This window comes from Papio anubis, chromosome 4 (assembly GCF_008728515.1).
Source record: "Papio anubis isolate 15944 chromosome 4, Panubis1.0, whole genome shotgun sequence".
NCBI lineage: Eukaryota > Metazoa > Chordata > Mammalia > Primates > Cercopithecidae > Papio > Papio anubis.
In genome coordinates, this window is record NC_044979.1 from 55735189 (window position 1) to 55762006 (window position 26818).

At 39.8% G+C, this 26818-nt stretch overlaps 2 protein-coding genes across 13 annotated transcripts in view; one reads left to right on the plus strand and one right to left on the minus strand.

The window, feature by feature from the left end:
- Nucleotides 1-26818, plus strand: part of FBXL13 (F-box and leucine rich repeat protein 13) — a 276151-nt gene that overhangs the window by 111210 nt on the left and 138123 nt on the right. For all 12 annotated transcript variants that reach the window (XR_004183440.1, XR_004183441.1, XM_017957017.3 and 9 more), the window contains one exon: nt 90-222. Coding sequence is in view for 10 of the 12 variants with exons in the window: in XM_017957017.3 (XP_017812506.2) it covers nt 90-222 (133 nt within the window). In the remaining 2 variants the exon portion in view is untranslated. The remainder of the gene's footprint in view (nt 1-89; nt 223-26818) is intronic.
- Nucleotides 24830-26818, minus strand: part of LRRC17 (leucine rich repeat containing 17) — a 33828-nt gene continuing 31839 nt past the window's right edge. Inside the window, exon 4 of the mRNA XM_003896416.5 lies at nt 24830-25572. Coding sequence (XP_003896465.1) covers nt 25175-25572 — 398 coding nt within the window. The 3' untranslated portion in view covers nt 24830-25174. The remainder of the gene's footprint in view (nt 25573-26818) is intronic.

The window sequence follows — 26818 nt, forward strand, 5'->3', positions numbered from 1 at the left end:
GTTAGGTCACATTTGTCTATTATTGTTTTTGTTGCAATTGTTTTTGGGGACTTTCTCATTTCTTAATACATTTTGTTTATTCTTTTTAGATTGATTTTTCCACAGTGAAAAATGTGATTCCAGATAAATATATACTGTCTACTTTGCAAAGGTGGCGTTTAAATGTGCTGCGTTTGAATTTTCATGGTTGTCTTCTCCGACCCAAAACTTTCAGATCTGTCAGTAAGTATGTTCATTACAACTATTTGTCTTGCTTTCCTGTATCACAATTAAACAAATATACAGAAAAGCATAGATTAGAAAGGAAACTTCAGTGACAGTTTTAGGTCATAAGGATACCAATTATAACCATTTAAAAAGTGTATAATATAGTACAGCTTTTACTGTATTGTGTGCCCTGGGAGTTGGTTCTTTGTCTATTCTGTTTTTTTTTTTTTTTGAGACAGAGTCTTACTCTGTCTCCCAGGCTGGAGTGCAGTGGCACGATCTTGGATCACTGCAACCGCCGGCTCCTGGGTTCAAATGATTCTCGTGCCTCAGCCTGCCGAGTAGCTGGGACTACAGGCATGCGCCACCACGCCCGGCTAATTTTTTTGGTATTTTTAGTAGAGACGGAGTTTCACCATGTTGGCCAGTCTGGTCTCAAACTCCTGACCTCAAGTGATCCACCCGCCTCGGCCTCCAAAAGTGCTGGGATAACAGGGGTGAGCCACTGTGCCCGGCCGGTTCTTTGTCTATTCTTGACTACTTTTTTGGGGTCTAGTATTTGTATATCTATGGATCATCAATTTTTTCTACTAACAATTATAAAACATATTCTTATTTTTAAAAATCTAACAATAGACAGTAAAACCATCTTTTTTCACCTCCCTCAAACCTATTCACTTAGTCAAAGGCATCCGATGTTATTAGTTTTCTGTTTTTCTAAAATACATTTCTATATATGTGATTAAAAATACACAACTTTACAACATGAAAGGAGTCATATTGTTTTATATTTTCTTTTATGTCCTGAAAATCTCTCCATGTCAGTACATTTAGATTCACTACATTCTTTTTAAATACTATAAAATTATTTTCTATGTTGTAGATGTAGCATGCTTTATTTAACCTTCTTCCTTTTGATGGACATTGAGATTATTTACAATTTTTTCCAAACTGACTGCTTTGTACTTCCATTGTGATATTTGTCTTTAACCTATATATCCTTTAACCTATATATTATTTGAGATGCATTTTCTATCTATCATATAAGTATTTCTGGAAATGAAAGAAACAGTATATTTCAAAAAAAAGTAGACATTCATATTGACTCCAGATTATTGGGAGAACCCGCTCCCAATGTTTAACAAGGGTTCTTTTTCTATTTCCTGTGTGTCTTGGCTGGGTTGAGAAATAAAGGGAAAGAGCACAAGAGAGAGAAATTTAAAGCTGGGTGTCCAGGGGAGACATCACATGTCGGCTGGATCCGTGATGTTCCCCGAACCGTAAAACGGACAAGTTTTTATTAGCGATTTTCAAAAGGGGAGGGAGTGCACGAATAGGGTGTGGGTCACAGAGATCACCATCACAAGGTAATAAAATATCACAAAGCAAATGGAGGCAGGGCGAGATCACAGGACCACCAGATGGGGTGAAATTAAAATTGCTAATGAAGTTTTGGGAACGCATTGTCATTGATAACATCTTATCAGGAAACAGGGTTTGAGAGCAGACAACCTGTCTGAGCAGAATTTATTAGGTGGGAATTTTCCTCCTCCTAATAAGCCTGGGAGCGCTACAGGAGACCGGGCCTTATTTCATCCCTTCGGCTTCGACCATAAAAGACGGCACACTTCTAAAGGGGGCTGTTCATAGGCCTACCCTCTGAGCGCATTCTCTTTCTCAGGGATGTTCCTTGCTGAGAAAAAGAATTCAGCGATATTTCTCCTATTGGCTTATGAAAGAGGAGAAATATAGCTCTGTTCCATCCTGCTCACTGGCGGCCAGTTCAAAGTTACCTCTCTTGTTCCCTGAACATCGCTGTTACCCTGTTCTTTTTTAAAGATGCCCAGATTTCATATTGTTCAAACACACATGCTCTACAAACAATTTGTGCAGTTGACACAATCACGGGGTCCTGAGGTGACATTCATCCTCCTCACCTGATGAAGAAAATGATGGGATTAAGAGATTAAAGAAAGGCATAGGAAAACACAAGGGTATTGATTGGGGAAGTGATAAGTGTCCGTGAAATCTTCACAATTTATGTTCAGAGATTACAGTAAAGACAGTCGTAAGAAATTATAAAAGTATTAATTTGGGGAACTAATAAATGTCCATGAAATCTTCACAATTTATGTTCTTCTGCCGTGGCTTCAGCCAGTCCCTCCGTTTGGGGTCCTTGACTTCCTGCAACACCAGATAATGAGAAAGAATGTCAATATACATGTACAAATACCAGTTGAATAAGTCTAAAGATATTAAAGGGTAAAATGAAGTTGCATGAGAAAGCTATATATTGTATATAAAATCTAATACCATTTGTATATAACTTTTCAATTTGCAAAATTATGTATATTTTTACCTTTTATTTTGAAATAATTTCAAACAATATACATTACTATAGATTTTTAAGTACACACACATATGGTGACATATAAAAAGCATGCATGAGAAAGAAAAACTCCAAATGCAAGACAGTGATTGTAAAAGTGGACAGAGAGAGTTTAATGGAAAGGGGAAGAAGTGCACAAGGAGTTTCAACTGTGTCTGTACATTTTTAATTGAAAAAAGAAGTTATGCAAAATGGAATAGTTCTGATTGCTTATTGCTGGTGCTACACAAAGCTGTAGTTTTTTGTATGATGTTATTGTATCTGACCATGTGTTAAGCTTTCTTCTTGGTTTTAATAGTTTGTCAATTGATTCTCTTGAATTTTCTAGGTAGACTGTCGTATCTGGGACAGTTTTATTTTCATTCATGCCTATTCTTATCTCTTTTCTCTTTTTCTCATTTTATTACATTGCTTAGGACCTTTTTTGCAATGTTGAAAAGTAGCAGGGATATGCAGGAGTCTTGTTCATGGCTCCTTTTTCATATTTTTCATGAAGATAATGTTAATACATCTTTTAATTTCCGGGATACATCCTATATGGGGATATAATGCCATTTTCACCTTTATAGCAACTGTGTCCTGCATGTTCCTCATTCCGTCTGGTTACATCTGCCTTTGGATTTTTAGGAACTATTCGTTTCTGATCCACCAAGGCCATTCTTGCTTTGGCTTCCATGCATGTTATACATTTTTGAAAAAAAAATTCATTCTTGGATTTTGGGCAGGAGAGAGAAGCTGAATGTGTGCTTAGTCTGTCATTTTTAACCAATTTATTATGTTTGTAGTAATAAAAAGTTAATAAAATAATTATAAACCTTAAAGTGTTAGCCACCCAAACTTGCTCTCTCTGTCTCTGTTTTATTATTATTATTATACTTTAAGTTCTAGGGTACATGTACACAACATGCAGGTTTGATACATAGGTATACATGTGTCATGTTGGTTTGCTGCACCCATCAACTCATCATTTACATTAGGTATTTCTCCTAATGCTATCTCTCCCCCAGCCCCCTATCCCCTGACAGGCCCTGGTGTGTGATGTTCCCCGCCCTGAGTCCAAGTGATCTCATTGTTCAGTTCCCACCTATGAGTGAGAACATGTGGTGTTTGGTTTTCTGTCCTTGTGATAGGTTGCTGAGAATGATGGTTTCCAGCTTCATCCATGTCCCTGCAAAGCACATGAACTCATCCTTTTTATGGCTACATAGTATTCCATGGTGTTATGTGCCACATTTTCTTGATCCAGTCTATCATTGATGGGCATTTGGATTGGTTCCAAGTCTTTGCTATTGTGAATAGTGCCGCAATAAACATACGTGTGCATGTGTCTTTATAGTAGCATGATTTATAAACCCAGTAATGGGTTCAAATGGTAATTCTAGTTCTAGATCCTTGAGGAATCACCACACTGTCTTCCACAATGGTTGAACTAATTTACACTCCCACCAACAGTAAAAGCATTCCTATTTCTCCACATCCTCTCCAGCATCTGTTGTTTCCTGACTTTTTAATGATTGCCTTTCTAACTGGCATGAGATGGTATCTCATTGTCATTTTGATTTGCATTTCTCTGATGACCAGTGATGATGAACTTTTTTTCATGTGTCTGTTGGCTGCATAGATGTCTTCTTTTGAGAAGTGTCTGTTCATATCCTTTGCCCACTTTTTGATGGGGTTGTTGTTTTCTTGTAAATTTGTTTGAGTTCGTTGTAGATTCTGGATATTAGCCCTTTGTCAGATGGGTAAATTGTAAAATTTTTCTTCCATTCTGTAGGTTGCCTGTTCACTCTGATGGTAGTTTCTTTTTCCGTGCAGAAGCTCTTTAGCTTAATTAGAGTCCATGTTTCTGTTTTGGCTTTTGTGGCCATTGCTTTTGGTGTTTTAGTCATGAAGTCCTTGCCTGTGCCTGTGTCCTGAATGGTATTGCCTAGGCTTTCTTCTAGGGTTTTTATGGTTTTAGGTTAGACATTTAAGTCTTTAATCCATCTTGAATTAATTTTTGTATAAGGTGTAGGGCAGGGATCCAGTTCCAGCTTTCTGCATATGGCTAGCCAGTTTTCCCAACATTATTTATTAAATAGAGAGTCCTTTCCCCATTTCTTGTTTTTGTCAGGTTTGTCAAAGATCAGATGCTTGCAGATGTCTGGTGTTATTTCTGAGGCCTCTGTTCTGTTCCATTGGTCTATATATCTGTTTTGGTACCAATACCATGCTGTTTTGGTTACTGTAGCCTTGTAGCATAGTTTGAAGTCAGGTAGTGTGATGCCTCCAGCTTTGTTCTTTTTGTTTAGGATTGTCTTGGCAATGCAGGCTCTTTTTTTGTTCCATATGAACTTTAAAGTAGTTTTTTCTTCTGTGAAGAAAGTCATTGGTAGCTTGATGGGGATGGCATTGAATCTATAAATTACCTTGGGCGGTATGGGCATTTTTGTGATATTGATTCTTCCTATCGATGAGCATGGAATGTTCTTCCATTTGTTTGCATCGTCTTATTTCATTGAGCAGTGGTTTGTAGTTCTCATTGAAGAGGTCCTTCACATCTCTTGTAAGTTGTATTCGTAGGTATTTTATTCTGTTTTGCAGCAATTGTGAATGGGAGTTCACTCATGATTTGGCTCTCTGTTTATAAATGGTGTATAGAAATTCTTGTGATTTTTGCACATTGATTTTGTATCCTGAGACTGCTGAAGTTGCTTATCAGCTTAAGGAGACTTTGGGCTTCAATGATGGGTTTTTAAAAAGTATACAATCTTGTCATCTGCAAACAGAGACAATTTGACTTCCTGTTTTCCTCATTGAATACCCTTTATTTTTTTTCTCTTGCCTGATTGCCCTGGCCAGAACTTCCAATACTTGTTGAATAGGAGTGGTGAGAGAGGGCATCCTTGCCTTGTGTTTATGTGATGGATTATGTTTATTGATTTGCGTATGTTGAACCAGCCTTGCATTCCAGGGATGAAGCCAACTTGATCATGGTGGATAAGCGTTTTGATGTGCTGCTGGATTCGATTTGCCATTATTTTATTGAGGATTTTTGCATCGATGTTCATCAGGGATATTGGTCTAAAATTCTCTTTTTTTGTTGTGTCTCTGCCAGGTTTGGTATCAGGATGATGTTGGCCTCATAAAATGAGTTGGGGAGGATTCTGTCTTTTTCTGTTGATTGGAATAGTTTCAGGAGGAATGGTACCAGCTCCTGTTTGTACTTCTGTTAGAATTCAGCTGTGAATCTGCCTGGTCCTGGACTTTTTTTGGTTGTTAGGCTATTCATTATTGCCTCAATTTCAGATCCTGTTATTGGTCTATTCAGAGATTCAACTTCTTCCTGGTTTAGTCTTGGGAGGGTGTATGTGTCCAGGAATTTATCGATTTCTTCTAGATTTTCTAGTTTATTTGCATAGAAGTGTTTATAGTATTCTCCGATGATAGTTTGTATTTCTGTGGGATCAGTGGTGATATCACCTTTATCATTTTTTATTGAGTGTATTTGATTCTTCTCTCTTTTCTTCTTTATTAGTCTTGCTATCGGTCTATCAATTCTGTTGATCTTTTTAAAAAACAAACTCCGGCTGGGCGTCGTGGCTCATGCCTGTAATCCCAGCACTTTGGGAGGCCAAGGCGGGTGGATCACAAGGTCAGGAGATCAAGACCATTCTGGCTAACACGATGAAACCCCATTTCTACTGAAAATACAAGAAAATTAGTTGGGCATGGTGGCGGGCGCCTGTAGTCCCAGCTACTTGGGAGGCTGAGGCAGGAGAATGATGTGAACCCAGGAGGCGGAGCTTGCAGTGAGCTGAAATCGTACCACTGCGCTCCAGCTTGGGCAACAGAGCAAGACTCCATTTTGAAGGGTTTTTTGTGTGTCTATCTCTTTCAGTTCTGCTCTGATCTTAGTTATTTCTTGCCTTCTGCTAGGATTTGAATTTGTTTGCACTTGCTTCTCTGGTTCTTTTAATTGTGATGTTATGGTGTCAATTTTAGATCTTTCCAGCTTTCTCTTGTGGGCATTTAGTGCTATAAATTTCCTTCTACACACTGTTTTAAATGTGTCCCAGAGATTCTGGTACACTGTGTCTTTGTTCTCATTGGTTTCAAAGAACATGTTTATTTCTGCCTTCATTTCGTTATGTACCCGGTAGTCATTCAGGAACAAGTTGTTCAGTTTCCAAGTAGTTGTGCAATTTTGAGTGAGTTTCTTAATCCTGAGATCTAATTTGATTTTACTGTGGTCTGAGAGACAATTTGTGATTTGTATTCTTTTACATTTGCTGAGGAGTGCTTTACTTCCAATTATGTGGTCAATTTTAGAATAAGTGTGATGTGGTGCTGAGAAGAATGTATATTCTGTTGATTTAGGATGGAGAGTTCTGTAGTTGTCTATTAGGTCTGCTTGTTGCACAGCTGAGTTCAGGTCCTGGATGTCCTTGTTAATAACCTTCTCTCTCATTGATCTATCTAATATTGACAGTGGGGTGTTAAAGTCTCCTGTTACTATTGTGTGGGAGTCTACGTCTCTTTGTAGGTCTCTAAGGACTTGCTTTATGAGTCTGGGTGCTCCTGTATTGGGTGCATATATATTTAGTATAGTTAGCTCTTCTTGTTGAATTGATCCCTTTACCATTATGTAATGGGCTTCTTTGTCTCTTTTGATCTTTGTTGGTTTAAAGTCTGTTTTATCAGAGACTAGATTGCAACCCCTGCTTTTTTTGCTTTCCATTTGCTTGGTAGATTTTCCTCCATCCCTTTATTTTGACCCTGTGTGTGTCTTTTCACGTGAGATGGGTCTCCTGAATACAGCACACTGATGGGTCTTGACTCTTTATCCAATTTGCCAGTCTGTATTTTTTAATTGGGGTATTTAGCCCATTTATATTTAAAGTTAATATTGTTATGTGTGAATTTGATCCTGTCATTATGATATTTGCCGGTTATTTTGCCTGTTAATTGGTGCAGTTTCTTCATCTCAGTGATGGTCTTTACAATTTGGCATATTTTTGCAGTGGCTGGTACCAATTGTTTCTTTCCATGTTTAGTGCTTCCTTCAGGAGCTCTTGTAAGGCAGGCTTGGTGGTGACAAAATCTCTCAGCATTTGCTTGTCTGTAAAGGATCTTATTTCTCCTTCACTTATGAAGCTTAGTTTGGCTGGATATGAAATTCTGGGTTGAAAATTATTTTAAGAATATTAAAGTGCAGTATTTGGGCAGGAGTGCCCCGTTTTTCCAGGTAGTCTGTCACAGCTTCCCTTGGCTAGGAAAGGGAAATGCCCCGACCCGTTGCACTTCCCAGGTGAGGCAACGCCCTGCCCTGCTTTGGCTCGCCCTGTGTGGGCTGCACCCACTGACCAACCAGTCCCGGTGAGATGAACCAGGTACCTCAGCTGGAAATGTAGAAATCACCCGTCCTCTGCGTTGATCACATTGGGAGCTGCAGACCAGAGCTGTTCCTATTCGACCATCTTGGAACGCCCCTTGTCTCTCTGTTTGTCTGTCCCTCTTTCCCTATATGTGTATACACACATATATACACATATGAAATATACATAGAAAATATACTATTAAATAAATCTACATTTTCTGAAGGAAGGAAATGGACTCAAGATGCAACATTCAGGGTTTCAGTTTGACCTAAGATTTTCATGATAGCAATGGTAGTTGAATAGTGGAATGAGTTTCTGAGAAATAGCAAGGCATGCTTATCTGGAAGCTTTTGTTTATTGAGGTACATTTTATGTAACATAAAATTCACCTTTTTAACCATTTTAAAGAGTACAACTCAGTGGTTTTTATTATATTAACAATGTTGAGCAACCATCACTATTTAATTCTAGACCATTTTCATCAGCCCAAAGAGAAGGCTCATACCCATTCTGCCTTTTGTTTCTTTTCTTACACAATTGCTCATTGAGGAAGCTCCTATATATTCCTACTTTGCTGAGTGTTCTTATAAAGGGGTAATGGGATTTTGTCAAATGCCTTTTCTGAGTCAACTGAAATGGTTTTCCCCTCCTTCCTTCTATTAATATCATGTATATCACATTGATTGATTTTTTTTTTGTCTGTTAAACCACCCTTGAATTCCTGAGATCAGTCTCGTTTGTTCGTACATCATGGTGTATAATCCTTTTAATACGCTGCTGGACTCTGTTTGCTAATATTTTTTTTTTTTTGAGATGGAGTCTCTCTCTGTTGCCCAGGCTGGAGTGCAGTGGCCGGATCTCAGCTCACTGCAAGCTCTGCCTCCTGGGTTCACACCATTCTTCTGCCTCAGCCTCCCGAGTAGCTGGGACTACAGGTGCCCGCCACCTCACCCAGCTAGTTTTTTTTTGTGTGTGTATTTTTTAGTAGAGACGGGGTTTCACTGGGTTAGCCAGGTTGGTCTTGATCTCCTGACCTCGTGATCCACCTGTCTCAGCCTCCCAAAGTGCTGGGATTACAGGCTTGAGCCACTGTGCCTGGCCGCTAATATTTTTAAAAGGATATTTGCATCTATATTTAAAAGGAATATTACTCTGTAGTTTTTCCTTCTTGTGGTGTCTTTGGCTTCCTTATCGGGATAATATTGGCTTCATCGAATGAGGTAGGAGGTATTTTTTTGGAAAGAGTTTGAGGATTGATGTTTGGTTTAAGATTTGAGGATTAAATGTTTGGTAAAATTTGCCCATGAAGCCATCTGGCCCTAGGCTCTCTCTTGGAGGTTTTTTGTTTGTTTGTTTGTTTTGAGATGGATTCTCGCTCTGTCACCCAGGCTGGAGTGCAGTGGTGCAATCTTGGCTCACTGGAACCTCTGCCTTCCGGGTTCAAGCGATTCTTCTGCCTCAACCTCCTGAGTAGCTGGGATTACAGGTAAGTGCCATCATGCCTGGCTAATTTTTGTATTTTGAGTAGAGACAGGGTTTTGCCACATTGGCCAGGTTGGTCTTGAACTGCTGACCTTAAGTGATCCACCTGTCTCAGTCTCCTAAAGTGCTGAGATTACAGGCATGAGCCTGGCCTTGTTGGAGGTTTTTTGATTGCTGATTTAGTATTTTTACTTATTATAGTGCTATTTAGATTTTCTGTTTCTTCTCGAGTCAATTTTGGTGGTTCATGTGTTTCTAGGAATTTGTCAGTTCCATGTAGTTTATCTAATTTGTTGGGGTACAACAGTTCATAATATTCTCTTATGATCCTTTTTACTTCTGTAAAGTCAGTACTAATGTACCCACTTTCATTTCTAATTTTAGTACTATTATTCTTTCTTTTTGTTTTCCTGGTCAGTCTAGGTAAAGGTTTGCAAATTTTGTTGATTGTTTCAACCAACTGTTTGGTTCTTTTTTCATTGTTGTAAAAAATAGATTACATAAAAATTACCATTTTAACCGCTTTTATGTGTACAGTTCTGTAGCATTAAGTATATTCACGTTCTTGTGCAACCATCATCACTGATGCATCTCCAGAACTTTTTCAGCTCACAAAACTGATAGTTTGTACCCATTAAGTACTAAATCCTCTTTTCTCCGTCCTCCTAAGTCCTGGCAATCACCATTCTACTTTCCATCTCTATGGATTTGATGACTAGTGGAATCAAACAATAATTGTTCTTTTGTGCCTAGCTTACTTCACTTAGCACAGTATCATCAGGGTTTACTCCTTTTAGCATGTGTCAGAATTTCCTTTTTAAGGGTAAATAATATTTTATTTTATGTATATACCACATTTTGTTTATCCATTCTTCCAATAATAGACACTAAAGTTGCTTCAATCATTTAGGCATTGCAAATAATACTACTATAAATATGGATATTCAAAAAAACCTTATTTTTGTTAATTCTCTATTTTCTATTTTCTGTTTTGCTTATCTCCACTCCAATTTTTTTTTTTTTTTTTTTTTGGTGAGAGGATCTCACTCTGTTTCCCAGGCTGGAGTACACTGGCATGATCACAGCTTACTGAAGCCTCAACCTATTGGGCTTAAGTGATCCTTCCACCTCCCACCTAAGTAGCTAGGACTACAGGTGGCCACACCTGGCTAATTAAAAAAAAATTTTGTAGAGACGGGATCTGACTGTGTTACCCAGGCTGGTCTTGAACTCCTGAACTCAAGAGATCCTCCTGCCTCAGCCTTCCAAAATGCTAGGATTACAGGTGTGAGCCACTGCACCCAGTCCACTTCAGTCTTTATTATTCTGGTTGACTTGGGTTTTGTTTGCTCTTCTTTGCTAGTTTCTTCAGGTTAAAAGTTAGGTTATTGATTTAAGAACTTTCTTTTCTTTTCTTCTTTTTTTTTAAATTAACATTTATTTATTTATTTATTTATTTAGAGATGGAGTCTTACTCTGTTGCCCAGGCTGGAGTGCAGTGGCTTGATCTTGGCTCACTGCAACCTCTGCTAGTAGAGACGGGGTTTCACCATGTTGGCCAGGCTGCTCTCGATCTCCTGACCTCAGGTGATCTACCCGCCTTGGCCTCTTAAACTGCTAGGATTACAGGTGTGAGCCACTGTGCCCAGCCATAAACTTTATTCTTAAGAGAAATTTCAGGTTCTCAGCAAAATTGAGCAAAAGGTATAGAGATTTCCCATATACCTCCTTCCCCGACACATACATTGCCTCCCCACTATCAACATTACCAACAAGAATGACACACTTGTTACAATTGGTGAAGCTATATTTACACATCATTATCACCCAAAGTCCATACTTTATATAGGGTTCACTCTTAGTGTTGTATATGGTATGACTTTGGACAAATTTACAGTGATATTTGTGTTCGCCATTATAATATTGTGCTGAGTAGTTTCATTCCTTTAGGAATCCTCTGTGCTCTGCCTGGTCATCCCCCCTCACCCTGCTAGTTCCTGACAACCACCAATCTTTTTATTGTCTATATAGTTTTGCCTTTTCTGGAATGTCATATAGTTGGAATCATACAGTATGTAGCCTTTTCAGATGGGCTTCCTTCACTTATTAGTGTGCCCTTAAATTTCTTTTATATCTTTTCACGGCTTGATAGATCATTTTTTTAGTGCTGAATAATATTCCATTGTCTGAATGTATCACCAATTTATTAACTCACCTATTGAAAGACATCTTGGTTGTTTCCAAGTTTGAGCAAATATGAATAAAGTTGTTATAAACATTTGTGTGCAGGTTTTTGTATAGACAGAAGCTTTCAACTCCTTTGGGTAGATACCAAGGAACATGATTGCTGGATTGTATGGTAAGGGTATGTGCTGTTTTGTAAGAAAGTGCCAAACTGTCTTCCAAAGTTGGCTGTACCATTTTGCATTCTCATCAGCAATGAATGAGAGTTCCTGTTGCTCCACATTCTCATCAGCAATGAATGGGAATTCCTGTTGCTCTATATCCTCATCAGCATTTGGTGCTGTCACTGTTCTGGATTTTGGCCATCCTAATAGGCGTGTGGGGGTATCTCATTACTGTTTTAATTTACATTTCCCTGATGACATTTGTTATGGAGCATCTTCTCATATGCTTCTATCTTTCTGGTGAGGTGTCTGTTAAGGACTTTGGCCCATTTTTAACCAGGTTGTTTTCTTATTGTTTTGTTTTTGTTTTTGTTTTGAGGCAGAGACTTGCTTGTTCGCCCAGACTGGAGTACTGTGGTGCAATCTTGGCTCACTGCAACCACACCTCCCCAGTTCAAGCAATTCTCATGCCTCAATCTCCTGAGTAGCTGGGATTACAGGTATGCACCAGCATGCCTGGCTAATTTTTGGACTTTTAGTAGAGATGGGATTTCGCCATGTTGGCCAGGCTGGTCTTGAACTCCTGACGTCAAGTGATTTGCCTGCCTCAGCCTTCTGAAGTGGTGGGATTACAGGTGTGAGCCACCATGCCCAGCCTGGATTGTGAGGTTTTAACCACCATACATAAGATATATATGTTGATATATGTATCTGAGGTCAAGATAACCTGTAAACATTTTCTTTGTTTAAATTTTTAATATTTTGTGTCTAAAATATATTTCACATAGTATTTATCTGGAAGTGTACTTCTTAGTACCATTGTCTTCATCACAGAAACAACTGAGCATTCAAGCCTGAGTAGACCTTGATCTTTTTTAAGGAAGCAAAGGTAATGTCTGTCTTAACTTGGTAATATTTTTAATTTACTGAAAATTATTTACTGAAAATTGTTTAATCAAACCCATTTTAATTCCAGCAAACTTGAGTGTATCAAAGATAAAAACCATTCTTAACACATGGACACATAGAGGGGAATGATGGACACTGGGGCTTACTGGAGGGTGGAGGGTGGAGGAGTGGGAGGATCAGCAAAAATAACTAACACATACTAGGCTTAATACCTGGGTGACTAAATAATCTATACAACAAACCCCCGTGACATGAGTTTACCTATATAACAAGCCTAATACATATACCCTTGAAACTGAAATAAAAGAATTTTTTTTTCAGAGATGTTTTAGTTTTTCTATTGTTTCTCCTGCCCCACCCCCACCCCCTACCCCAGCTAAGATCAGTTCATCTATTGGTGTGTGGAGAATTACACACATTTCTGGGAAGATTGGTTTTCTGACAGTTGGATTGAAGATAAATATTGGCTGCTCTTTTGGGCTGTTTGGCTGACTGAACACAACAGTTGTAATCCTTATACCAGTAAAATTTTAGAAAATTAAATGTAGAATGTTATCTTAAAATATTTAAGGCAGGGCACAGTGCCAAGGCACGTGGATCACTTGAGGCCAGGAGTTTGAGCCCAGCCTGGCCAACATGACGAAACCTTGTCTTTACTAAAAATACAAAAATTAGCCAGGTGTGGTGACGTGCGACTGTGGTTCCAGCTACTTGGGCGGCTGAGACATGAGAATTGCTTGAACCCGTGAGGTGGAGGTTACAGTGTGCCAAGATCATGCCACCGCATTTCAGCTTGGGTGACAGAGCAAGACTGTGTCAAAAAAAAAAAAAAAAAGGCTGGGCTTGGTGGCTCATACCTGTAATCCCAGCACTTTGGGAGGCCGAGGCAGGCGGATCATGAGGTCAAGAGATCGAGACCATCCTGGCTAACACGGTGAAACCCTGTCTCTACTAAAAATACAAAAAATTAGCTGTGCGTGGTGGCGGGTGCCTGTAGTCCCAGCTACTCCGGAAACTGAGGCAGGAGAATTGCTTGAACCCGGGAGGTAGAGGTTGTAGTGAGCCGAGATAGCGCCACTGCACTCCAGCCTGGGCGACGGTGTGAGACTCCGTGTCAAAAAAAAAGAAATCCTTAAAAGGCAGATGAGGGCACAGACTTACAGAATTTAGACAAGTAGATCCTCATTATTGGCCAGGCATTGTGGTCCTATAATCCCAGCACTTTGGGAAGCCGAGGTGGGCGGATCATTTGAGGTCAGGAGTTTGAGACCAGCTTGGCCAACATGGTGAAACTCTGTCTCTACTAAAAATATAAAATTTAGCCAGGCGTGTTGGCGGGTGCCTGTAATCCCAGCTACCCGGGAGACTGAGGCAGGAGAATCACTTGAACCCGGGAGGCAGAGGTTGTGGTGAGCCAAGATGGTGCCATTGCACTCCTGCCTGGGTGACAGAGGGAGACTCCGACTCATTAAAAAAACAGATCCTCATTACTGAATCCCTTCGATTTGCCAATTTGCCGGAGCAGGAGACTCAAGATTTCTCAGAAACAGACATGAATTGATCCAGGGTATAGGCTCCAGAGGATGGAATGGTGAATGAATGAAAAGCAGTGCTGCTTAAAGTTGAATATCTTTTTCAAGTAACTAGGCATTAGGTCACAGCCAACTCACGACTCAGGAGGACTCTGTTTATAGTAAATCTTGTTTACTTCAGAAAACTCAGAGAATCTTACGACTAGGAAAGGTTGTTTTGTTTTGCTTTGTTTTTAACTTATTTTATCCAAATACCCAAGTGATACATACATTCAAATATGTATATCTCAGGACAGTAGTAATTTTTACTACCATAAAATATACTGATTTTTGTAACCTTATGAACTTGTATTGTCTGTCGTAAAAAAGAGACATCCAAAGGCAAGTTACTAGAGTAACTGTCAAGTAAGAAATTGGTGAAAGAGGAAGTGTCTAATTGTTCATTCCATCATGAATCAACTACACTTCCCTGAAAAAGTTTAACTCCGATGTAGAAAAGGGGCAAATCTTAAGGTTTGAAAATCCACTTTGGTCTTGACCCTGAGAGATGTTAGGAATGCCTACTGACTTACTTTTGGATGTCCTGGATTAATTTCTGTTTTGATGTGTTCAGGAGCTTTATTTCCAAATACATCCCTGGGGATTAAATTGAATATAAAAATCAACCAATAAAATCCCTAACTAGCCTCTAAAAATTATACCAGAGAACAACTTGGGCCCTTTCTCTGAATCAGGTTTCGTCTCATTTCATTCCAGAATCCTCTTGCCTCCAATATGATTCTCTTGTCACACCAGGCTTTTTCCATCATCAAATCTTGGCTCTTTCAGCTCCTGTGTCCTTAAAATTCCACTCTGATGCTCATGAACAATAATAAATGAATTTGTAAATAAATGAACTTGTTACATCTCTCTGGTAACGTTTGAAATGTAATAGCTGGCTTTCATGCCTCATAGTGAACAATGTAGGGATTTGCATGAAGAAGTAATGTCTCTAAGTCCCCACCTCTGACCCAAACCACTGGGCAGAGTGGTTAGAACCTCACAATCCAGTCCAGGCTCAGTGGCTTACGCCTGTAATCCCAGAACTTTGGAAGGCTGAGGTGAGCAGAACACCTGAAGTCAAGAGTTCGAGACCAGCCTGGCCAACATGGCAAAACCCCCATCTCTACTAAAAATACAAAAATTATCCGGGTGTGGTAGCGGGCGCCTGTAATCCCAGCTACTTGGGAGGCTGAGGCAGGAGAATCGCTTGAACCCGGGGGGCGAAGGCTACAGTGAGCCAAGATTGCACCACTGCATTCCAGACTGGATGACAGAGCGAAACTCTGTCTCAAAAATAAATAAATAAATAAATAAATAAATAAATAAATAAATAAATAAAATAAATAAAATAGAAATAGAAATAGAACCTCACAATCCAGAGTTATTTACTGAAGCATTAGCTCTGGCAGTTCTTCCGGCTTCCCATTCTCTTTGTTTCCTGTATATAAATACAGATCTAAATGTCTTGGACAAAAGACTTTCTCCTGCTAACTGCCCTCATGAGTGCTCCCCCACTTTCCTGGTACCTGCTCCTCTTTGGGGTTTAGTTCTGGAAGTTCTGGTGCCAGACAGCCACAGACAAGGGTAACTTTTACAATGCTGTGCAGCCCTGCATAGCAGAAAGGGCTTAGGCAGATCTCAATCCTGGCCCTGCCACTTTCCAGCTGTGTGATTTTGTCCAAGTTACCTCACCTCTCCACCTTGATTCCTCATCTATAAAAGTCAGACAGTATTACCTACCTCAGAGGGATTTTGTGAGAATTAGAAGTGGAATATGTGAAGCTCTTAGCACAGTGTCTGGCATGTAGCATGTGCTTTAAAAATGTGTGGCTGAGTGTGGGGCTTACACCTGTAATCCCAGCACTTTGGGAGGGTGAGGTGGGTGGATCACTTGAAGTCAGGAGTTCAAGACCAGCCTGACCAACATGGTGAAACCTTGTCTCTACTAAAAATACAAAAATTAGCCAGGCATGGTGGTGAGCACCTGTAATGCCAGCTACTCGGGAGGTTGAGGCAGGAGAATCGCTTGAACCTGGGAGACATAGGTTGCAGCTAGCTGAGATTGGACCACTACACTCCAGCCTGGACAACAGAGCAAGACTCCCATCTCAGAAAAAAAAAAGTGCCTAATACTATTTGTTATATACCATCTTCCATGCTTTGGGAGTTTGTGCAAATATCAAATAAGGTGGTTATTTGCTAAACTTTGTAGGAATACCTTGATAGAAGAAAACGTATTCAACTCAGCATGAAAGGAAATTGTATATTAAGAGGAAAAAGTAGTATCTCACTGAGGACGTGTGTATATTTCTTTTCACTTTATTTTTCTCTTTGTAGAATATGACTATCTAAATGCAAACTGATGGGATCAGGGTCTAAAATCCTCCACTGATTTCCTCTTTTGCTGGTGATCTAGTTCTCTAGGTGAGCTCATTTTAACCTGCAAACCCAAATCACGGGGCTTCTTTTGGGCACCACCTCCTCCCTCAGTGGCCTCATATTATTTCCTATATTTTATTCTGGCTTCATCCCAAATACTGCACCCAAATCCTAATTTCATTCTTTATTTTATGGTCCTTGACATACTAGCTTAGCAGGAAGGGCCCTTTCTCATGGACAGGTGGATTCCCAGTGTGAACCCCGCTCAAAACAAAAACAAAAAGAAACAAAAATGGTGTTTCCACATTCACCAGTGTTTATACCTCTTCAGGGCTCGTGCTTCACACCATCTACAGCTGTTAATCAGGGCCCTAGCTTCCAACCAGCTTCCAACATAATTCTCGCATTCTCTACTTACTGTTTGTGACAGTTCTCTTTCGGGTCTAGCTTGACAGTGTTTTGCAAGGATCAGTGAAGAGTGGTTGAGAATTTGGATGTATCAGGACCTGATTTTGGAATGCACATAAATCAGAAATGGAAATTTATTTAATGTATAAGATGACTTACTGAAAAAAAGTAGAGGGGTGGGGAATGACATTTTATTATAGCAGCATTTGTATAAAATCATTTTGATCATCTTTAGGTAAGGGAGGAGACCACTCCTCATATCATCTTATGCCCAATTTCTGCCTCCAAAGAAAGAAGTAAATACTAAAAGGCAGAAATGAAATGCACAGGCAGACAGCCTGGCGCTGCACCCTGGGCCTGGTAGTTAAAGATCGACCCCTGACCTAATCGGTTATGTTATCTATAGATTACAGACATTGTATAGAAATGCACTGTGAAAATCCCTATCTTGTTTTGTTCCGATCTAATTACTGGTGCATGCAGCCCCCAGTCACGTACCCCCTGCTTGCTCAATCAATCGTGACCCTCTCACATGCACCCCCTTAGAGTTATAAGCCCTTAAAAGGGACAGAAATTGCTCACTTGGGGAGCTCGGCTCTTGAGACAGGAGTCTTGCTGATGCCCCTGGTGAATAAACCCCTTCCTCTTTAACTCGGTGTCTGAGGAGTTTTGTCTGTGGCTCGTCCTGCTACATTTCTTGGTTCCCTGACCAGGAAGCGAGGTGAATGGCGGATGGTTGAGGCAGCTCATTAGGCGGCTTAAGCCTGCCCTGTGGAACATCCCTGCGGGGGACTCTGACCAGCCCGAGCTATGTGATCCTGAGAGCGCTCCCAGGTAGGCATTTTCCCTGGTGGGACGCCTTGCCAGAACAGTGTGTGGCAGGCCCTGGTGGAGGATCAACACAGTGGCTGAACGCCGGGAAGGAATGAGCACTTGGTGTCTGGACATCTAAAACTTGGTAAGACTAGTCTTTGAAACTTGCCCACTCCGTTTGAGTGGAAGCGTGGCCTGCTCACCCAGGGCATGCCTTTATCGGCACTTTGGTTTTGGTTTTGGTTTTGACTTGGTTTGAATTGCTTGACAGGATTGGTCTTGGGAACTTGCCTACTCCATTTGAGTGGAAGCGTAGCCTGATCACCCACGGTGTGCCTATGCTGGGCACTTTGGTTTTTGTTTTTGACTTGACTTGGATTGCTTGATACTTTGGTTTTGGTTTTGACCTGGCTTGGATTTCTGGATACTCTGATTTTGGTTTTGATTTTGGTTTGGTGCAAACTGCCAAACTGTGTGTGTGCCCTTTTTACCCGTTCTTTGTTTTGTGGTGTGCGTGTGGTGTGAGCGTAGTGTTTTGTCTCAAAGAAGCATAGGTTAGGCACAAATAAGCCCACCCTACTAGGAACTATGTTGAAAAATTTCAAAAAAAGGATTTAAGGGAGACTATGTAGTACTATGACACCAGGAAAACTTAAAACTTTGTGTAAGATAGACTGACCAGCATTAGAGGTAGGTTGGCCATTAGAAGGAAGCCTGGACAGGCCCCTTGTTTCAAAGGTATGGCACAAGGTAACCTGTAAGCCAGGGAACCCAGACCAGCTGGTTTTAGACCCCCCGCCCCCAACACACAGTGGTTGAGAGAACAGCAGCATAAGCGGCAGGCAGAGGCAAGGAAAGACCAGCAGAGAGAGAGAAAGGAAAGATACAGAGAGGACAAGAGGCAAAGAGAGAGGAAGAGACAGAGAGGAAGAAACAGACAAAGAGTGAGTCAAGGAGAGAGAGAGAAGAGAGAAAGACAGAGAAAGAGAGAGGCAGAGAGAGAGAAGAGACAGAGGCAAAAGGAAAATCAGAGAGAGACAAAGTCAGAGAAAGAAAGAGAGAAAGAGAGAGAAGGAAAAAAAGTGTACCCTATTTCTTTAAAAGCCAAGGTAAATTTAAAACCTATAATTGATAATTGAAGGTATTCTCGTAACCCTATAAAACTCCAGTACCACTTTGTTGTCAGTGTAAACAAGGGCGTATCCGAAAGCACTGAGACCTTCCTATCAAAAATCCTTTACCCAAAAACCCACGGATGGCCCAAATGCATTCAATCTGTAGCGGCAACTGCTTTGCTAACAAAAAAAAAGGTAAAAATAAATAAATAACTTTTAGAGGAAACCTCATTGTGAGCACACCTCACCAGTTCAGAAGTAGCCTAAGGGAAAAAAAAAAAAAGGAAAAAAAAAGGAGGGGGGCGGAATTTATATAGAAAGAGTATTACATGGTAAATTTTTGTCCTGAAATAAATTAACTAGTTGTTTAAAAAAAGAAATATTTGTAATAAGTCAGAAAGTTGAGGCACGTTGAAAAATTGCCTGTAAAAGTCATGAAAGAAAAAAAAAGGTTATAAAAAAAGTGTGTTTAAAGAATGTATGAAAAAAATGTTGTATAATTTAAAAGTAAATAGGCCTCCTGAATGTAAAACTATTGGAAAAAAAAAAACAAAAAACAGTTTATGTGCAAGATGTATAAGAAAAGTAAAATATACTTTTGGTAAAAGGATTATAAAGAGGCATAAGAATGTACATTTTTACCTACATTAAAAAGTTTTAAAAAATTATTGTTTTGAAGGTTTAAGCAAGTTTTAAAACATTAATTGTAAAGAAAATTCTGTGTGTAAACATATTAGCTAAAGTTAAAGAAATATCATCCAGTTTTTCTGTGAACTGGACATTAAAGTAAAAGCATAACAGGTTTTTCTTAAAGCACCAACCTGCTCTTTAGCAAAAATTAGAGAAGGTTAAAAAGAGTCTATGAAATCTTACCTTGTGGTCAAACATTAAAAATTAGATAAATATGTCTGCAAGATTTTATTAAAATTAGGTTTAACATTAATAACACACTAATATAAAGATAAAATTTAGCTTATCTGGTATAAAAATCATACGAGAAGCATTGTTAGATGTAAAATGGTATTTGGCTTTCTTTGGTTTAAAAACTAATAAAAATAGGTGCTAAAGGAAATTTCTCACTAAAAAGGCACTAAGGAGTATAAAGTCCACTGCCAAGGTCCCCACATTTAAAACAAAAGGTCAGTTTCTTAAAAATTATATACTTAGTTTATCTTCCACTTTCTTTTCTCGCAAAAAAAAAAAAGGAAAAAACTAAAAGTCTTTTAGCACATGTACCACCCCTAGAATTTCCGGTAAACCAGCACCAGCCTGAAGATCACGTTCTTATTGAAAGGTGGAAAGAAGAAAAACTCGAGCCAGCCTGGGAAGGACCCTACCTTGTGCTGCTAATCACCAAGACTGCTGTTCGTACAGCAAAAAAAAAAAAAAAAGGAGGATGGATTCATCACACCTGAGTCCAGAAAGCACCACCTCCTCCAGAGTTGTGGGCCATAGTCCCAGGGGAAAACCCCACCAAACTAAAGCTAAGAAAAATTTAACTCTTTTCATCTATTCTATCACTTTTTCTTCTTTCCTCGTTCTATTGCTGACCATCTGGTTATTAACATAACCAAGTTGATTTTTCCTCAAACTATTGCATTTAATGCTTGCCTTGTTATACCCTGTGGGGACTTGCCAAGTCAAAGACAGCTCTCTACTTCAGAAAAGTACTTCTGTCCCTCCTGCTGTCCTCAGACTGGGCATTAGTAAACAAGGACTATTTAATCTGGGGAGATTTCGATAAAGACCCTAGTGCCAACCAGGAGTCTTGCCCCCAGATGTAGAGCTTTCATGCCATAGTTGGTCCAACGTTTTGTGGACCACTAAAGAGCAAGGATGGACTGCCCCAACCAGTTTTTGTTATTTCCTAAAACCATACATTCATTTTACTAGAGGAGCATAGAAGTTAAAGTCTTAAAACAAACTTTAGCAATTAAGACAGGATACCAAGATGCAGATGCCTGGTTAAAATGTATCAAATATTCCATCTGCATGTTAAACAAAAGCAATTGTTATGCATGTGCACATGGCAGGCCAGGCGCCCAGATTGTCCCCTTTCCACTAAGGTGGTCCTCCGGTCGACCAGGTGTGGGCTGCATAGTAGCTCTTTTCCCGGATTCTACAGCCTGGAGTAATAAGTCCTGCGAAGCTCTCTCTGTTACATCCCAAAGTCTGGCACCCTGCGGGTCAGCCGCCGAGGGCCATCCAGCCTCTGTCTCCCAACACTACGTTCACTTCATGTCTCTCACGACAGGGAGGAAACTTAGCCTTCTTTGGAGACCTGAAAGGATGCAGTGAGCTTAAGAATTTTCAGGAGCTTATCAATCAGTCAGCCTTTGTTCATCCCTGAGTGGATGTGTGGTGGTATGGTGGTGGACCTTTACAGGCACTCTGCTGAATAACTGGAGTGGTACTTGTACTTTAGTATAGTTGGCTATCCCTTTCACCCTGGCATTTCATCAACCAGAAGGGAAAAAAATAAGACATCGTAAAGTGAGAGAAGTCCCTTATGGGTCTTCCGACTCTCATGTCTATTTAGACGCAATTGGAGTCCCACTAGGAATACCAGATCAATTTAAAGCTTAAAATCAAATAGCTGCAGGATTTGAGTCAATATTTTGGTGGGTGACAGTTAGTAAAAATGTAGATTAGATAAACTACATCTATTACAACCAACAGCAAAGAGCTTTTCATGCGTTAAAAGAAAAACTCATGTCGGCCCCAGCCCTGAGGCTGCCTGACCTAACAAAACTCTTTACACTCTATATGTCAGAAAGGGAAAAAATGGCAGTTGGACTTTTAACCCAGAATGTGGGGTCCTGGCCAAGGCCAGTGGCCTATCTCTCAAAACAACTAGACAGGGTTTCCAAAGTCTGGCGCCCTGGTCTAAGGGCCCTAGCAGCAACGGCCCTGTTAGCACAAGCAGCAGATAAACTAACCCTTAGGCAAAACCTGAATATAAAGACCCCCCCATGCTGTGGTAACTTTAATAAATACCAAAGGACATCATTGGTTAACAAATGCTAGATTAACCAAGCACCAAAGCGTGCTATGTGAAAATCCCCACATAACCATTGAAGTTTGCAACACCCTAAACCCTACCACTTTGCTCCCGGTATCAGAGAGCCCAGTTGAACATAACTGTGTAGAGGTGTTAGACTGAGTTTATTCTGGCAGGCCCAACCTCCGAGACCTCCTTAAACATCAGTAGACTGTGAGCAGTACGTGGATGGGAGCAGCTTCACCAACCCCTGCAATGTGACTCTGAAGAAGACGACAAGCCCTACCCCAGTCACACCCGGAAACCGACTGGTCCATGCACAGCCGAAGCATGAGGAAATTCATCGTGGGACTCATTTTCCTTAAAGTTTGGACTTGTACAGTAAGGATTTCAACTGACCTTCCTCAGACTGAGAGCTGTTCCCAGTGTATACATCAAGTAGGACAAAAGGTTGCTACGGTCCTATTAGTTTATGGTTATTATAAGTGTACTGGAACTCTAAAAAGAACTTGTTTGTATAATGTTATTCTATACAAGATATGTAGCCCAGGAAATGACCAACCTGATGTGTATTATGACCCATCTGAGCCTCCCATGACCACAGTTTTTAAAATAAGATTAAGAACTGAAGACTGGTAGGGGCTCATAAGCGATACGAGTAAAGTGTTAGCCAAAACAGAAAAAGAAAAAGGGTGCCCAAACAAGTCACCTTAAAATTTGATGCCTGTGCTGTCATTAATAGTAATAAGTTAGAAATAAGGTGTAGTTTTCTTAATTAGAAAAGAGGCTATCTGATAGAAAATAAGTACATCTGTCATAAATTAGGACTATGTGGAAATAAATGTAAATACTGGTCTTGTGTCATTTAGGCCACTTGGATAAAAAAATGAAAAGGATCCAGTCCACCTTCAGAAAGGAAAAAATGGCCCTTCCTATACTAAGGGACAATGTAACCCCTTAGAGCTAGTAATAACAAATCCCCTAGATCCTCATTGGAAAAAAGAGGACCGTGTGACCTTAGCAATCAATGGGGCTGGACTGGATCCTCGAGTAAATATTGTGGTTTGAATAAAAGTTTATAAACACTCTCCTGAGCCAGTATTTCAAAGCTTTTATGATAAACTAAAAGTGCCAGTACCAGAAATTCCATGAAAAACAAGAAATTTGTTTTTGCAATTAGCCGAGCATGTAGCCCAGTCTCTCAACGTCACTTCATGTTATATAAGTGGAGGAACTGTAATAGGAGATAGGAAGCCCAAGAATTAGTACCTACGGAACCAGTTCCTGATGAATTTTCTGGCCCAAAAGAATCACCCTGATCACTTCTAGGTCCTAAAAAACTCAATCATTAGACAATACTGTATAGCAAGAGTGGAGAAGGACTTCACCCTTCCTGTAGAAAGACTACATGGTGGAGTTCAAACCACACAGAGAAAAATCCATTCAGTAAATTTCCATAGTTGCAGACCGTTTAGGCCCACCCAGAATCCCAGGACTGGACGGCCCCCAATGGGCTATGCTGGATATGTGGACATAGAGTCTATGCTAAGCTGCCTGACCAGCGGACAAGTAGTTGTGTTATTGGCACTATTAAACCATCGTTCTTCCTACTGCCCATAAAAACAGGCGAACTCTTGGGCTTCCCTGTCTATGCTCCCCGCAAAAAGAGAAGCATAGCTATAGGAAATTGAAAAAATAATAAGTGACCCTCTGAGAGAATCATACAATATTTTGGGCCTGCTACCTCGGCACAAGATGGCTCATGGGGATACCAGACCCCCATTTACATGATCAACTGAATCATACGGTTACAACCTGTATTAAAAATAATCACTAATAAAACCGGCAGAGTCTTGACTATTCTGTCCTGGCAAGAAACTCGATGAAAAATGCTATCTATCAAAATAGATTAGCTCTTAACTACTTGCTAGCAGCTGAAGGAGAGGTCTGTAGGACATTTAACCTTACTAATTGCTGCCTACACATAGATAATCGAGGGCAAGTAGTTGAAGACATAGTTAGAGATATGACAAAACTGGCACATGTGCCTGTGCAAGTGTGGCATGGATTTGACCCTGGGACCATGTTTGGAAAATGGTTCCCAGTGCTAGGAGGATTTAAAACTCTTATAATAGGAGTTATAATAATAATAGGAACCTGCCTACTGCTCCCTTGTTTGCTACCTGTACTTCTTCAAATGATAAAAAGCTTCATTGCTACCTTAGTTCACCAAAATGCTTCAGCACAAGTGTACTATGTGAATCACTATTGATCTGTCTTGCAAGAAGACATGGGTAGTGAAAATGAAAGTGAGAACTCCCACTAATAAAATGAGTGAAAGTCTCAAAAGGGGGGAATAAGGAAGGAGACCACCCCTCATATCATCTTATACCCAGTTTCTGCCTCCAAAGAAAGAAGTAAAAACTAAAAGGCAGAAATGAAATCCACAGGCAGACAGCCTGGTGCTGCACCCTGGGCCTGGTAGTTAAAGATCGACCCCTGACCTAATCAGTTATGTTATCTATAGATTACAGACATTGTACAGAAATGCACTGTGAAAATCCCTATCTTGTTTTGTTCCGATCTAATTACTGGTGCATGCAGCCCCCAGTCGTGTACCCCCTGCTTGCTCAGTCAATCACAGTCCTCTCACACGCACCCCCTTAGAGTTATAAGCCCTTAAAAGGGACAGGAATTGCTCACTTGGGGAGCTTGGCTCTTGAGACAGGAGTCTTGCTGATGCCCCTGGCCGAATAAACCCCTTCTTTAACTTGGTGTCTGAGGAGTTTTGTCTGTGGCTCGTCCTGCTACATAGGTATGCACAAACAGCTATTGAAAGGCATGTAAAAATGAACCAAGTTTTTTTTTCTTTATTTTCAAAAAGCAGTAAAAACATTTATACAGGACATTATGAAAGTTTAATGCCATCATTAGGACCCAGCTGCTGCAGGTTACCAGTGTGGAATTGCATATCACCAGATGCTGTTCCACAAATGGACAGGCAAACAGGATGACAATTCCCTTGATTACTATAATAGTCACAATAATACTTAGCATAATTAAAGAAAGCTTCCTTTAGCTGGATTACCCTGCATAAATAGGCAACACAGTTAATCAAAATGTAAACATATGTTTTCTAACACCAGTATAGAAAATACAAAACTAATTGCAATGAGAACAATTTCTACCTTATCCCACTATAGTAATTATTACGCTTTGCTTCTTTGCGGTGTGATCTCTATGTTTTTTTTCCCATTCATCATCTTCTGTGTCCTGGTCAAATGACTCAGGATATGCTGGTAACTTGTCTTTGGGGCATTCTTCATAGTAACTTCTAATATATTTTCCCACAGACCACCCTTTGTATTCTTCAGGCGTTTTGCATTCCAGGCCATTAAAATGGACATTGTAGTGGTGCTTTAACCAGTAGTAGAGGTAGTGAATGTTGTAGTCACATCTCCAAGGGTTATCTCTGAGCCACAAGAGTTTCAAAAAATACAAGTCTTCTAATACACCATAGTCAAAGTTTTGCAGACTGTTGTTTGATAAATCTAATTCTTCTAAATGTGTGAGCCCTAAAAAAGCAGCTGGAAACAGAAAATATTTATTGAGCCTGAGTAATTGAGTTAATCACTGTATGGTATAGCAAAAGGACAAATACAAGTTTTAAAAAGAGGCTTAATTTTCCCCTTTGAAAATAAAGAGATTTCTCTTCCCTTCTTTTTCCCAGAGCTTTTACTCTAGAAAACTTTTAACTATAAGTACTTTTTCCTCCCTTTGAAATGTCTTTAAATCCTTTTGAAGACCAGATAGGCTTTTTGTCACCTTTATGATGCAAGAATGCCTTTTTCAAGGACCTGGGAGCTATCTCTTTGAAATGTAAACATCAAGGAAGGTGGTACCGCCATCTCCCAGCTCTGGTGGGAGGGTGGGGTCCTAACTTTGGCGAGAACTTGCTTCCGGTTGCAAAACTACCTCCTGTCATGCAGACAGAAATTTATTTTTCTCTGAATAAGGCCAATAAGCTAACACAGATGGTCACCCCATTTATCAGGTAAAGTTAGGATGAATTTTGTGTGACAAAAGGTGTTGTCAAATCTTCCTTACGGACTCATTATTGTTTGTCCCGAAAACGTGTATGTAATGGGTGGTATCTGCTTGGCTACATAGGCGCGAGATTCCTGTAATGGGTGGTATCTGCCTGGTTCCATAGGGGCAAGAGTCTTTGCAGTCTCTTAGTGGATTGCCTGTGATATGCATCACATTCTAGTTTAATGCTTAGTCAATAATGAAAGTGTTTTCTTTCATTACCACCTTTATGGAGAGAGTTTCTGGATTGAAGGAAGGTTTTGTTTTTATTTATATTTCTCCATTGTAAACGTGTCTGACTGCAAAATTGTGAAATATATTGTTACTCAAAGCTTTTCCCTTGATTAGTTTTACTAGAATACAATATTCAGTTTTAAGTTAGCTTTTAAAAATGTATTTTGGGCTCATGTATTTTTTATTTTTTTTTTGATACTTGGGGAAAAAAAGATGCTACAAAAAAGAGAAATGAATTAAGAAAATATTTCACATGTAAGACAAGTGCAGATAAAAATGAAAAATGTGCTGGGTGGTGATTTGACAGTTCCCTGGGATATCAGTAACCCTGAAAATGCCTAGAAAACAAACTTTTCCCAGTGTTGGGGGAAGGGTTCTATTCCTGTAGAATCCCAAAACAAACAATTTTTTCCAACATTTTGAAAACATCTGGTTGTATTTTGGCAAACTATGGTAGCTATCAGCTTTGAATCCATATGTATTTAATTTTGCTGGAGGTTGGATAATTAA